Source organism: Colobus angolensis, unplaced genomic scaffold (assembly GCF_000951035.1).
Source record: "Colobus angolensis palliatus isolate OR3802 unplaced genomic scaffold, Cang.pa_1.0 Scaffold405, whole genome shotgun sequence".
NCBI classification, from domain to species: Eukaryota; Metazoa; Chordata; class Mammalia; order Primates; family Cercopithecidae; genus Colobus; species Colobus angolensis.
The window spans coordinates 41,218-55,920 of NW_012117433.1; the positions used below are offsets into that span (position 1 = coordinate 41,218).

Sequence of the window (14,703 nt, forward strand, 5' to 3'; positions counted from 1 at the left end):
ATGGAGTTTCTCAAATCCTTTATTTCATGTCCTATGATTGCACAGGTAGGCTGCAAATGCCAAGGAGTTGATGAGCTCAGTTCAACCATTGCTAACAATTTCTCAATTTCTGAAAGAGACAACTTCTTCAAGTCTAGTTTCTTCGCACCTGTAGTAAGTACAGGGACATCTTTATTTTCTTATACCCTATTTTATAAAGTTCAGTTTTGACTTCTTCCATTCTTTCAACATCAACAGAGTCCACAACAAACACAATGCCATCTGTGCATCTTGAATATGGCTTCTACAGTGTTCCTCATTTCTCCTGACCACCTACATCTCAGGAGTGAAAAGTGACTGTGTTAGAATTTTCCAAGGTTACCTTAATTTTTCAGTGTTAAATCCTTTGGTGGGTATGGTATTTACAAATTTATTGAATAGCAGCCTGTATAAAACAGTTCTTCCAGCACAGTCTGAACACGAAATAACAATGTGGAAGGACTGAAATGAAGGGCAGGATGGACAGGATGGTAGTTTGGTCAGTTAGTCCATTCCCCTGTTTTTAGCTGCAAATAAGTGTTCCAAAATGAAATGCTTTCTTTTTTGTGCTTTAGAATTTTTCTTCCTAGGTGGTCCAGCTGGTAAGACTCCCGTTTTGTGTCTGGGTCTAAATGGGGCAACATTAGCAGGCTTTTCTACACGAGGCAAGGGTGGGGGTAGCACGCCACATCCTGTCAGCTTATCTCTCAAGCAGCTCTCATAAACAGGTAACTTCCTCTCCCTAACCTGGATGACTTTCACTGTTTCCAGTTAGTTTTTAGTACCTGCTCAAGAACTCTGAAAACAGAGATGCCAATAAAAAGCATTCAGACATCTAAACTTTATTTAAACCCGTAGTACCTATCTTCTCTTATTCTCACTCTCTCCTGATTTATTATTGCTCATCCCATGCTTTTATAGCCTTTGTAATTATACACATTATACTCCAAATCATCCTTACCAATCCACTCTCTGGTGGTCTTTTCAAACCTGAGAGATAAGTCCACCTTCTCCCTGAGCTCTGATTAACCATTTCAGTCCTCCTTGATGTAATTTACCTCCTCCAAAAATAGTATACAGAATTCAGCATGAAGGGCTCTGTACCTTTTTCACTAAGACTTCTCCAAGGAGAGGTATGATTAAGGGTCTTCCATGTTCTTCTAGACAGAGGCTTTGCTTTCTAGAATCTTCTATTTCACAAATGTAAGTGGAACAAAACAAATGGAAGCCAGGCAGTAGGACAGGAAGATGGGTATTGAGAAGAGAAAGGAGAGGAGGCTGAGGGCCCTCACCTGGTTGCAGACGGGCTTGTACTTGAGTCCTGGCTTGTTGAGGATCATCTCCAGCTGCCTGCGGTTGAAGTTTGACACCCCGATGGACTTGGCCAATCCTGCATCCTTACACTTCTCCATGGCCTGGGAAGGGGTTGTGAGGAATTATTTGTGCAGTTGGCTGCAGATTATGATAAATGCAAGACAGAACTGTTAAAGCAACAACTGTTAAGATATGACAATGGAAATAGCAGCGATTCTCAAGAGAATTACAACAGATAACAGAAAAGGATAATGACAGCAAGAAGAATTTGGGTATCCTCTTTAGGAAGCTGGAGAGAAAAATGCACATGGAGGGGGAGGAATACCTGTCTTCCTTGTCCCCAATTTATCTCCTTCATTTCCCACTATTCTATTTCAGTCATGTGTTCTTCCCTACCACTGAGGAAAACTTCCTTTGTCAAGCTCCTTAATTTCTAGTTCCAGTGGTGCATGTTCCATTGGTTGCACATGAAAGCTGGGAAACAGATTTACCTCTTGTCTTCCTTTTCTGTACTCTGTCCTCCTAGCACTTACCTCCCATATGGCACAGAGATCCACTGTGTCGAACATTACTTTTCCATTTTCATCTGTTGGTAGTAGCGTCTCACCTGGCTGAAGTAGAAGCAGTCATTTTAATGTCACAATTTAATTTCTCCACCCATAGGCTTGTTCCCATGTACATTTGAGGATAATCCACCAGGTGCCTGCAATGTTCCAGAAAGTGGTGTGGGCAAAGTGTCTCACGTACAGAGTTTTAAGGCATGTCTTTAGGAGACAGGCTTCCTTTAATCTCCTACTTCCATTATATATATAAACATTTTACAGGTTTTAATGGGGTTTCACAGTTGACTTTTGTTACTTTTATCTGCTCCTATAATTTTCTCTGGGGAAATGCCACTCTTTGACTCAAAAAGTCCTTGATATCCAGCAATAAGGGATTGTATTCTTGATCCAGGTGATACAATAAGAGTTCCTTATCCTCCTGAAGATTTGATAGTACATGAGCAGGATCATAAACCAAACATGGTCTCAAATGGAAGTTCTTTTCAATATGTATTTGAAAGTTGTAAGACCCATGGAGGCTCTCTTATGTTAATCACCATGAGCCTTGAGCTGCCTCAAAGCTATCATTGCCAACAGTGAAAAAGGCTGGGACAAAAATCCAGAAAACCTCTTGGAGTTCATAGATAATAATGGAGAAAAGGTCACATTTTTAGAGTCTAGGTCAAATCTTTATTCATGGCAGTGACTACCCATTTGCATCATGCAATAAGCTCTTTTTTTAAATAAACTAGCCTGAGTTTTTCCCTATAAATTTAAAAGTTATGCACAACCGAAATTCATGACTAAGCAAAGCTACAAACTCCATTGTGAAACAAGCTTTAGTGAAAAAGGCAAGGATTCTCAGGTCCCATTATGGTTTCCTTTTTAAGACTCACCCAGAGTGAGTTCCACCAAATCTATTTCAGCTTAAAATGGGGAGAGATAATGGAAACTCGCTGTGTACCATATGTGCAGTGGCTTTTTTTGGCACCACAGCTGCATGAATCTCTGCATCTGTGAACATTCTAAGAGATGGACTCAGGAACCCCAATTAAGACAGAGCCTTGAAGGTGGCTATCGTTATTTTCTCGAGTTTTTGAAGCAGAGGCTTTTAAGGTTGATGTACTGTCTTCTGTTGTTATCATACATTAGATAAGGAAGGTTTCACTATTTATTCAATAAAGCAGGTTAGACATTATACTTGGGACTCTTCTCCCATGTAATAATACCTACATCCTCCTTAGAAGCTTAATTCAACCATCATCATAAAGGATGGTCATGCTGACAACAGAAGAGAAAGAAGTTTGATCTCAAGATTCCTTACCTTGAGAGCCATTGGGAAATGAATAATATAGAGGTCCACATAGTCCAGTTGAAGTGTTTTCAGTGAGCTTTCCAGGGCTGGTTGGACCAACTGTGCTCGAAAGAAAGTGCACCAAAGCTGCAGGGTAGAATAAAGGATTGATGTTGAATAAAAACATGAGCCAATTTTATTAGTTTGCTTCACCTAATATTTAGACATTTTTCAGCATTCCAAACTGATGATCCCTGGCAAAAAATATACTCTTTGTTTATTTTGATATGACCCACCCATATGAAAGCTATTATATATTGCATATATAGTTAGTACAACTACTGAACAATGGAATTAAAATTTTCAGTAGGTAAAAATTGATATCAAGTAATAATTCTGATTATCTGAACTGTGTTTGAGAGAAATTAGAAAGCATTTGAATAGTCTAATTTTCTCATCCGTTGAACCCAATGGGTAAGAATAAGTATTCCTGTTTAGAAACTGAAGAGCAAAAACTTGTTACATGCTGACAAGTGTTGAGCATCATTCAAGATACTTTTGTTATCTGTTGTTTCATACTCATAGGGCTCTCTTATGTTGCATTTCCCTGCCTCCCACACTTTTCAATGAAAAGGACAATTGAGATTCACAATAATAAGATACTGAAGAAAGTCATCCCACACATAAGAAAAACTAAAATATGATTATAGGTCTCTGTGAATCTGTAGTCTAGGTTAAACCATCCTGATTTGAGTTTTTTGTTCCCAAGTTTGTGGATCAGAGGCAGTGTTAGCATGCCTCTCCCACTTGGAAAGATAGAATAGCGTGTAGAGATTCACAATGCAAACTTTTTTCCGGGAAGCAATGAAGTAACTGAATAGGAAAACTGAAAGAATCCACAGACCCTTTGAAAGAAGTGGCAGGCTGCCACCTACACTGTGAGACAGATGAAAAACTAAGTGCCCAGAGTGTGAGAAGGGGAGAAACTGCCTCCAGAATACCCTTCCCCACCAGGGACTCTGAAATTTTAGGCCATGGGTGTAAGGCCTTAACCCTACCCAGGCTCAGAGCTGATTTAGGGAGAGGTGAGAAATAAAGTAGAAGCAGCAGTGACAAGTGCCACAAGGGTATTACCAATCTGCAGCATGGACTGAAGGAAGCCATTTCTTACTTTATCTCACAGGGGGCATCAGGGAAGTCAGTCAATCTGAACTTGGGGAGTTCAGGCACATGCCACAGATCGAAAGAGGCTCCCAGCTGAATTTCGTGATATTAATATTATCTCGAGTAGAGATGAGCTCCTTGGGCCAGAACTCTGGAGGAAAGCAGGAAGTGTGCTGCAGACAAATGCAGAAGCCTGGCACCTGGCCTTGCAGGTGGATGGGCAGGACGTAGCTTGAAAGCCAAAGTTGCTATCTCCACAGGAAAAGCTTATGGCCTGTGGCAAGTCTGAGTTCTGAGCACAGGCTGCTTGGAACTTAGTTCAGTGCTCTTAGAGCACTGTGGAACTGGGATCTGCCTTCTAACTGCATGCGATCTTGGTGAGGCTTACGGCCACTAGCTACTCCCTACTCCATGTGTGAACGCTTTTGTGCAGCAAAGGCAGTTATGCTTCCCTTTGGAACATTACCCCAGTAGTCTGAGCACCATCCCCTGATGCTCACAGCAGCTGTAGCTAGTCTCCAGAAAGTCAGAGTGCATACTTGCCTAACCCTGACCAAACTTGGTTGTGCCCCTCCACCCACCCTGGTAGCGTAACACACAATAAATTTTTAGAAAATTTATGGCCCTGCCCGTCACCTGAGAAACCAGAATACCTCCCCAGGGCAACATAAGGGAAGTTCAAATCGCACTGCTACCACCACAGCTGGTGCTCTTTTGCAAGTGCCATCTCTTGGAGGCCAACCAACACAGTTCATCACAGAATATCTAGGCAGACTAACACTGCACCCAGTAGGAGAAAACTTGTGCATGATCTCAGCTGCCACCATTGCCTGCAACTACCTGGCCAGACAGAAGTCCTGACTGTGGCCACGGGACAAGTTTGCTACTATTTATAACCAACATTTGAGAAAGCCAGCACATCAGGGCTATCTATAATCAAGGCATCTCAGAGTCTATGTCACTTCCCTGCCTTCCCCATGACAGCTGGAGCTGGTACCCACTGCTGGGAGACTTGAAGACAGGCCACATCACCGAATCCCTTGCAGATATTCCCCAGCACTAGTCCAGAGTGAGGCAACCTCACTACTGGGTGGCTAGACCCAGAAGAGCAATAACAATCACTGTAGTCTGGCTCTCAGGAACTCCTACTCTCAGGGTAAGCGGATAGCATCACATCAAGGGAACATTCCGTGGGACAAAATAATCCAGAGAGCAGGCCTCGAGTCTCATATCTTTCCATAGGTGGAAAGTTTCAGCAGACACACAATTGCAGTGCTGGGTTCAGTAGGGAAAGTCTAAACCTCTACTCACAACAGTCAAGCAGCCTTGGTGCTCATGAAAGGTCTTAGAGAAGGGGTGGTCTTTCCCCTCTTGTCCATCACTGCAGACAAAGCTAGGGCTTCTCCCAGAGGAGCTCAGCATTGGTATACCTATAGCCAGCCTTCCTGGAACATTTCAGCATGACTGCATCCCCACAGGAGGAGCACTTCCCAGGTGCAGGGTTTCATGAGCAGCAGTCATGATTTCTCCCTACTTGGAACATTTGCATTCCTACAGACGAAAAGTGGTGCCTGTCTGATCTCAATATCCAGAACACTGGCACAGAAGAGGCTGGGAGGTGGATAGCTTCCCTGTCAGCCTGGCAGGTGAGCTCTTCAATTCCCACCTATGAGTGAGAACATGCAGTGTTTGGTTTTCTGTTCTTGTGATAGTTTGCTGAGAATGATGGTTTCCAGCTGCATCCATATCTCTACAAAGGACACAAACTCATCCTTTTTTATGGCTGCATAGTATTCCATGGTGTATATGTGCCACATTTTCTTAATCCAGTCTGTCACTGATGGACATTTGGGTTGATTCCAAGTCTTTGCTATTGTGAATAGTGCCGTGATAAACATACGTGTGCATGTGTCTTTATAGCAGCATGACTTATAATCCTTTGGGGATATCCCCAGTAATGGGATGGCTGGGTCAAATGGTATTTCTAGCTCTAGATCATTGAGGAATCGCCACTGTTTTCCACAATGGTTGAACTAGTTTACATTCCCACCAACAGTGTAAAAGTGTTCCTATTTCTCCACATCCTCTCCAGCACCTGTTGTTTCCTGATTTTTTAATGATTGCCATTCTAACTGGTGTGGATGGTATCTCAATGTGGTTTTGATTTGCATTTCTCTCATGGTGAGTGATGATGAGCATTTTTTCACGTGTCTGTTGGCTGTATGAATGTTTTCTTCTGAGAAGTGTCTGTTCATATCCTTTGCCCACTTTTTGATGGGGTTGTTTGTTTTTTTCTTGTAAATTTGATTGAGTTATTTGGAATAATTGAGGAAAACTTTCCTGGCCTGGCTAGAGATTTAGATATCCAAAGAAATTCTGGGAAATTCATTGCAAAAATATCACCACCAAGGCACAAGGTCCTGAAACTATCTAAAGTCAACATGAAGAAAATAATTCTAAAAGCCATGAGATAAAAGCATCAAGTAACTTATAAAGAAAAATCTATCAGACTAACAGAAGGCTTCTCAGCAGAAACCTTACAAGCTAGAAGGGATTGAGGTCCTATTTTTAGCCCCCTTAAACAAAATAATTGTCAGCTAGGAATTTTGTATCCAGCAAAACTACATCTCATAAATAGTCATTTTCAGACAAATGCTTAAGGAATTTGCCACTATCAAACCAGCACTACAAGAAATTCTGTAAGGAGTTACAAATCTGGAAACAAGAGCTCATTATGCACCACAGTAGAAACTCCTGAAAGCACAAAACTTATGAAGCCTATTAATAACACAACAAAAAACCAAAGTATATAATAACTAAAATGGTAAATAGAACAGTGCTTCCTATCTCAATATTAACATTGAACATAAGTGGCCTAAGTGCTCCACTTAGAAGATACAGAATGGCAGAATAGACAATAAACCACAAACCAAATACCTTCTGTCTTCAAGAGACTCGCCTAACACATCAGGATTTGTATGAACTCAAGGTAAAAGGGTGAAAAAAAAGATTCCATGCAAATGGAAACCAAAAGTGAGAATGAGTTGCTATTCTTATATCAGACAAAATAGACTTTAAGGCAAAAATAGTAAACAAACAAACAAAAAAAAGACAAGGTCATTACATAATGACAAAGGAATCAATCCAACAAGAAGATATTATAATCTTGAATTTATATGCACCTAACACTGGAGCTCCCAGATTTATAAAACAATTACTACCAGACCTAATAAATAAGATAGCAGCACAATAATAGTGGGGGACCCAATACTCTACTGTACAGCACTAGTCAAATAATTGAGACAGAAAATCAAACAATGGATTTAATTGTACTCTTAAAAAATGGACTTAACAGATGTTTATAGAACATTCTACCCACCAATTGCAGAATATACATTCTTCTCATCAGCACATAGAACATTCTCCAAGACAGACTATATGATAGGCCACAAAACAATAAATTTAAGAAAATCCAAATTATATCAAGTATCTTCTCAGAACTAAGTGGAATAAAACTAGAAATCAACTCTGAAAGGAACCCTCAAAACTAGAAAAATACATGGAAATTAGTCTGTTCTTGAATGTTTTTGGGTTAACAAAATCAAAATAAGTAATTTTTTGAAATAAATGATAATATTGACACAGTTATCAAAACCTCTGGGATACAGCAAAAGCAGTGCTAAGAGGAAAGTTCATAACATTAAATGCCTACATGAAGAAGTCTGAAACAGCACAAATTCACAATCTAATGTCACACCTCTATGAACTAGAGAAACAGGAAGAAACTAAACCCCAGGCTAGCAGAAGAATAGAAATAACGAAGATCAGAGCAGGACTAAATGAATTGAAATAAAAAAGTTACAAAAGATCAATGAAGCTAAAAGCTGGTTCTTTGAAAAGATGAACAAAATTGAGACCATTAGTGACATTAACCAACAAAGGAAGAGAGATCGAAATAAGCACTCAATTAGAAATGAAACTGGACACATTAGAAATGATACCACAGAAATACAAAACAATCACTTGAGACAACTAAGGATACCTTTATGTGCACAGACTAGAAAATCTAGAGTAAATGGATAAATTCCTGGAAATATACAACCCTCCTAGATTATATCAGGGAGAAATAGGAACCCAGAAAAGACCAATAACAAGCAGCAAGATTGAATCAACAACAAAATGCCACCAAAAAGTCCAGGTTCAGGTGGATTCACAGCTGAATTCTGCCAGACATTCAAAGAAGAATTGGTGCCAATCCTAATGAAACTATTCAAAAATATAGAGAAAGAGGGAATTCTGCCTAAATTATTATATGAAGCCAGTATCACCCTAATACCAATACCAGGAAAGGACATAACAAACAAAAACAAAAAACAAAAGGCAGAAAAAGAAAACTATAGACCAATCTCCCTGATGAACACAGATGCGAAAATCCTCAAGAAAATACTAGCTAACCAAGTCCATCAGCACATCAAAAATATATCATGATCAATGGGTTTCATCCCATGGGTGCAGGGATGCTATAATATACACAAGCCAATAAATATGATATATCACACAAAGAGAATTAAAAACCAAAACCATATGATCATCTCAATAGATGCAAAAAAAATTAATAAAATCCAGAATCCATTTATGATTAAAAACCCTCAACAAACTAGGCATAAAAAGCATGTATAACAAATCCATAGCCAACATCATACTGAATGGAGAAAAATTGAAAGCATTCCCCTGAGAACTGGAACAAGATAAGGATACCCAATTTTTACCACTTCTGTTAAACGTAGTACTGGAAGTCCTAGCCAGAGTAATCAGGGAAGGCAAAAAAATAAAGGGCATCCAAATTGGAAAAGAGTAAGCCAAAGTATTGCTGTTTGCTAATAATATGATCATATACCTACAAAACCCCAAAGCCTCATCCAGTAAGGCTCCTCTATCTGACGAATTAAATAAAGTCTCAGGTTACAAAATCAGTTTACAGAAATTGGTAGCACTGCTATTCAACAACAACCATGCTGAGTCGAATTAAGAATTCCATTTACAACAGCTGCAAATAAAATCCCTAGGAGTATGCTTAACCAAAGAGTTGAAAGATCTCTACAAAAAAAATACAAAACACTGCCAAAAGAAATGATACATAAACAAATGGAAACACATCCCATGCTTGTGGATAGAATCAATAGTATGAAAATGACCATATTCTAAATTCATATGAAACCACTAAAGGGCCTCAATGGCCAAGGCAATACTAAGCAAAAAGAAGAAATCTGGAGGCATTATATTACCAGACTTCAAATTATACTACATGGCTATAGTTACACAAACAGCATGGTACTGGTATAAAAAATAGAAACTTAGATCAATGAAACACAGAACCCAGAAATTAGGCCAAATACTAATCTTTGTTTGACAAAGCAAACAATAACATAAATTAAGGAAAATAACCCTATTCAATAAATGGTGCTGGGACAACCGTCAAGACACATGTAGAAGAATAAAACTGGAAGCCATCTCTCACTGTATGCAAAAACCAACTCAAGACGGATCAAAGACTTAAGTCTAAGACCTGAAACCATAAAAATTCTAGAAGATAACATTGGAGAAACTCTTCTTTACATTGGCCTGTACGTTGGCGTCAGCAAAGAATTTATCTGTAAGACCTCAAAATGCAAATGCACAAAAAGCAAAATAAATGGGACCTGATTAAACTGAAAAGATTCTGCACAGCAAAAGGAATAATTATGTGAGTAAAGAGACAACCTACAGAATGGGAGAAAATGTTTGTAAACTATGCATCCAGCAAAGGACTATTATCCAGAATCTACAAGGAACTTAAGTCACCAAGATAAAAACAACTCTGTTGAAAAGTGGGCAAATAACATGAATAGACATTTCTCAAAAGAAGTATACAAACAGCCAATGAACATATGAAAAAGTGCTGAACATTACTAATAATCAGGGAAGTACAAATTAAAATCACAATATCACACCACCTTCTGCAAGAATGGTTACAATTAAAAAGTTGAAAAAACAGAAGTTGGCATGAATATAGTAAAAAAAAGAACACTTTTACACTGCTGGTAGGAATGTAAATGAGTATAATCATCATGGAAAGCAGTATGGAGATCCTTAAAGAACTTAAAGTAGATCTACCATTTGATTCAGCAGTCCCAATACTGGTATCTAACAAAAAGAAAAGTCATTATATGAAAAAGACACATACCCACACATGTTTATAGCAGTACAATTCACAATTGCAGAAATATGAAACCAACCCAAGTGCCCATCAAGCAATGAATGAATAATGAAAATGTGGTATATATATACATCATGGAATAGTGTGTATATAAAAAGGAATGAAATCATATATTTTGCAGGAACTTGGACGGAGCTTGAGACCATTATTCTAAGTAAGGTAATTCAGGAATGGAAAACCAAACACTGTACATTCTCACTTTTAAGTGGGAACTAAGCTATGAGGATGTATAGACATACAGATTATATAATGAACTTTCAATACTCAGTGTGAGTTAGGTTGGGAGTAAGGCAAGGGATAAAAGCCTACATATTGAGTACAATGTCCAGTGATCGCATGACAGCTTCACTTAAATCTCAGAATCACTACTATAGAATTGATTCATGTAACCAAAATCCGCTTGTACCCCCAAACCTATTGAAATTAAAATATAAATTCATAAAAAAATTACACTGAGCTGAGGCTCAAAACCTAAAGTAACTTTCAAGTAATAAATTTGAACACAATAATGATGAGAAAGGCATCATCATTCTCTGTCTTTTCAGTTTTAATACATGAATATGTGTGAATAAATTGGAACTAATAAGCACAATTCACCCACAACTACTGAATCAGTTACAGAATTGTCATCTCCACACTATCACATTAAATACATGTGCATGCATGCTCATCATAGGCACAGTACCTTTGAAGTGTAGAATATGTCTTCTCTCTTCACACTGCCGTCTGCAATCTTGCTTCGGATGGCCAGTCCAACTTGCTCCTCATTGTTGTATAAATAGGCAGAATCAATATGGCGGAAGCCAGCTTCTATTGCTACTTTGGTGACCTCCACAACTCTGCTCCTCGGAACCTGAAGGAGGAACAGAAAGTAGTATTTGGTGATTAATGTGCTTGAGAGATAGTGAAACAGGAAAAGTTCCTTTGTCCTCATAGGGTGTGCGATGGGAGTGTGGTCAGGGTTCTGCTGCTCAGACCTCTAGGGGAGCATACAGATGGGGGCAGGTTGTGGGGCTCCGAGCCCGCAGCAGTGTCTAGGTGTGGATGTTTACAGCTTCTGAAGCCCCAGTGGGCGTGTGTTACAGGGTGCTCTTTCAGTTTTGTTCTTTTAGTTTTGCCATCTACAGGCTTGTGTTAACCAGCTCATTTAGACCCTCTACCTTGTTGCAAGGACAGAGGGCTTTCTGTATCCTGGATTCTTGCTTTGGTGCGCCGGAAGGATCGGATCACACCTGGGCTTGGAGAATGAGTGCAGGGTTTTATTGAGTGGAGAGTGGAGGTAGCGTGGGGGAAGTCAGAAGGGGATGGAGTAGGAACGTTTTCCCCCTATCAGCAGCCTGGATTGTCTTTTGACTTCCCTAGTCAAATTCAGCATCATTCTGCTTCTGCCAGTAGGTGGCCCGCTGGCGTGCTGGTGCCTTTTGGTGCGTTTCTCTAGATGTCCAGCTGCCTGTGTGTGTTCCTCTGCCGATGTGCTCCTCTCAAAGTCCATCCGGTTCTGTCTCTGCCTTTCTAAGATTTGGGGTTTTTATAGGCACAGGATGGGGGCATGGCAGGCCAGGGTGGTCTTGGGAAATGCAACATTTGGGCAGGAAAACAAAAATGCCTGTCCTCACCTAGGTCCCTGGAGGTGGAGCCCTAGCCAGGGACCACATCCTCCTCCACCCAGCACTTCCCTTCCCCCCTTCTGTATAATTTAAAGAGACCACGCTCTTCCCTTCCCAGCACTTCCATATCAGTAGTTCAGGCATCAGCAATGACCTTCACAAAAATCACATTATCCTCGTGTCTTGGGTTAGTTCTACATGTGGAGTGATAAACCTGTCCCAATTTGCTTTAGGCTTTCCTAATAGTAATAAAGATTGGGTATCCCTAGACGTCTTCAGTCCCAGGCAATTACTGGTTAATCACTAGCATGAAGTTTCCCAACAAAAACTTCAGATTTAGTCATTTGTTGGAAAAATTAACAAGACTCAACTTATAGTTATTATTTGAGACAGTCTCACTCTGTCACCCAGGCTGGTATAAAGTGGCACAACCTTGGCTCACTACAAAATCTGCCCCCACCCCCACCTTCTTCACCTTGGGCTCAAGTGATCCTCCCACCTCAGCCTCCCAAATAGCTAGGACCAGACAGGCACCATGATGCCCGGTTAAGTTTTTGTATTTTTGGTAGAGAGGGGATTTCACTATGTTACCCAGGCTCAAACTCCTGAGCTCAAGGGATCCACCTGGCTTGGCCTTCCAAAGTGCTGGGATTACAGGCATGAGTCACTGCATACCCACTTCTAATTATTTTTTAATATAGTGAAATTAACACATGGAAAAAGGCACACGGAAGAAATTATGGTAAGAATACAGTGTAAGTTCCTATGATTAGTCTCTCAGTGATGTTGCAGGAAACACACTGACTTCCTCCAGCAATGTTGACTACAAGGGATGCTATTTGGAGACTCAATTCCCAAGATTTTAACTGGGTGCTGGTTACATTGACCCAGTCTGTATGGCACCCACCAAACTTCCAGTCTTATAAAGAAAGCAGGTATACAGAAACCCTACACTTTGTACAACCAGTTAATTATAGACAGCACCCTTATCAGTTAGGAAAGCGTGAGAAATTCAACTTCTCAGATACTAGCCAGGCTCCAACTTTGAAAACAGGTGCATCTACGGGTGGCAGTCTATTGTGCTAACTCCTTTCTACACAGCCATTAGCCATTCTGTGTGCATGACAGAACTAAATACTAGGAGTAAAGACATATACTCCAAGTATGTAGATTTATACCTAAGAAATTAACTGCAACCTGTGAGAGATTAGTAAAGTATGCTTTATCCCTAACAAATAAGATCAACTCTTTTAGGAATGATATAATTTCAGTGAAATTTAAAATTATTGACTTATCTACCAAATTTGGATAAAGATTTTAAAGGTATATTTTTTAAATGACAAAACCATAAATGAAACAATTTTCTATTTTGATGTAAATATTTTGGAAGCTTTGTTTTTCTAGTGAAATTAAAAGGAACTAGATGTCAGGTCTCACTGCCTTCCCCTATACCAGCCCTGATCTTCTCTTTGCTGTGCAAGCATTCGAGGTTTACCAAGGCTAGAGCTTCTGTGTTGTGTTTTTCCTTACTTCCCCTTCATGCCAGTTTGCATTACAAAGTGAACCACTCCTGTTGATGGTCTTCAGGGTGTTTCTCTGTAAATTCTTACAACATATAGTTGATCAAATTTAGACACAAATTTTATGTGACTAGTCCTTATTAACACACTTAGTAGTCTTGGAATACAAGTTTTCTTCCAATGTGGAAGTAGCTCAGTCTAGAAAAAGTCTCCATTTTGCCCACTTCTGTGTCAGAGGACCAACCCTATCATTTTGATACAAATTTCTTAAAGTTATTTTTCCTGTCAGGTAATTTTCCTAGAGTTGAGAGTTATACGGGGTATTAAATCCAGGACCAGTATTGCTGTGTCATGCTCAAGGCCACGCGGCAGCTCAGCAATACTATCCCAACAGTTTTCCTACACCCCATCTTTAGGTGCTGTTGCCACAAAGGTTTCTTTTGATCATGTCTAGTGGAAGAATAAAAGATTTCTTCAACCACAGAAATAAACAGAGAAACCATTCTCACTGCAGTCATCTCCTACAAAGGGAACTACCAGGCAGTGTTCTTCACTGTTGAGTTTTATATATTCTGCCAAGCTGGGCAATACACAGAAACAGCAGATAAAAACATTGTACAAAATAAGCAGTAAATTACTGTATGATAGACCTCAGTGCAAAACAAACATGGACTACCTTTTCTCTTTGAACATAGAATAGCTCTAGCCTAGTAAGACAGACCAGATAAGTCACGCAGAGTAATGGAAACACAAAGCTGAACAACCCAGGTCATCGTCCACTTATTCTAGCTTTGCCCTTTTAAATGCTCAACGCTGAAAATGTGGTTATTACCTCTGGAGGTGCATAGGAGCCAAATCCCAATACGGGCATGGAGTGACCATCATTTAGCTCCACACGCTGATATTTGGGATCCATTGCGTGTCATTTCTTTCACTAAGCAGATCCTGTTTCCTTTGTCAGCATCTGGTATTTATATCCAGGGGTTAT

The 14,703-nt window shown here is 39.8% G+C and overlaps 1 protein-coding gene and 1 pseudogene across 1 annotated transcript in view; both read right to left on the reverse strand.

Moving 5' to 3' along the window:
- The window catches only part of LOC105521699 (aldo-keto reductase family 1 member C4), a 33,575-nt gene extending 18,872 nt beyond the window's left edge, over window positions 1-14,703 (reverse strand). Inside the window, exons 1-5 of the mRNA XM_011955977.1 lie at window positions 14,548-14,703; window positions 11,274-11,441; window positions 3,199-3,315; window positions 1,866-1,943; window positions 1,311-1,433 (exon numbers count right to left, since the gene is read on the reverse strand). Coding sequence (XP_011811367.1) covers window positions 1,311-1,433; window positions 1,866-1,943; window positions 3,199-3,315; window positions 11,274-11,441; window positions 14,548-14,631 — 570 coding nt within the window. The 5' untranslated portion in view covers window positions 14,632-14,703. The remainder of the gene's footprint in view (window positions 1-1,310; window positions 1,434-1,865; window positions 1,944-3,198; window positions 3,316-11,273; window positions 11,442-14,547) is intronic.
- On the reverse strand, window positions 15-1,051 carry LOC105521714 (annotated as a pseudogene).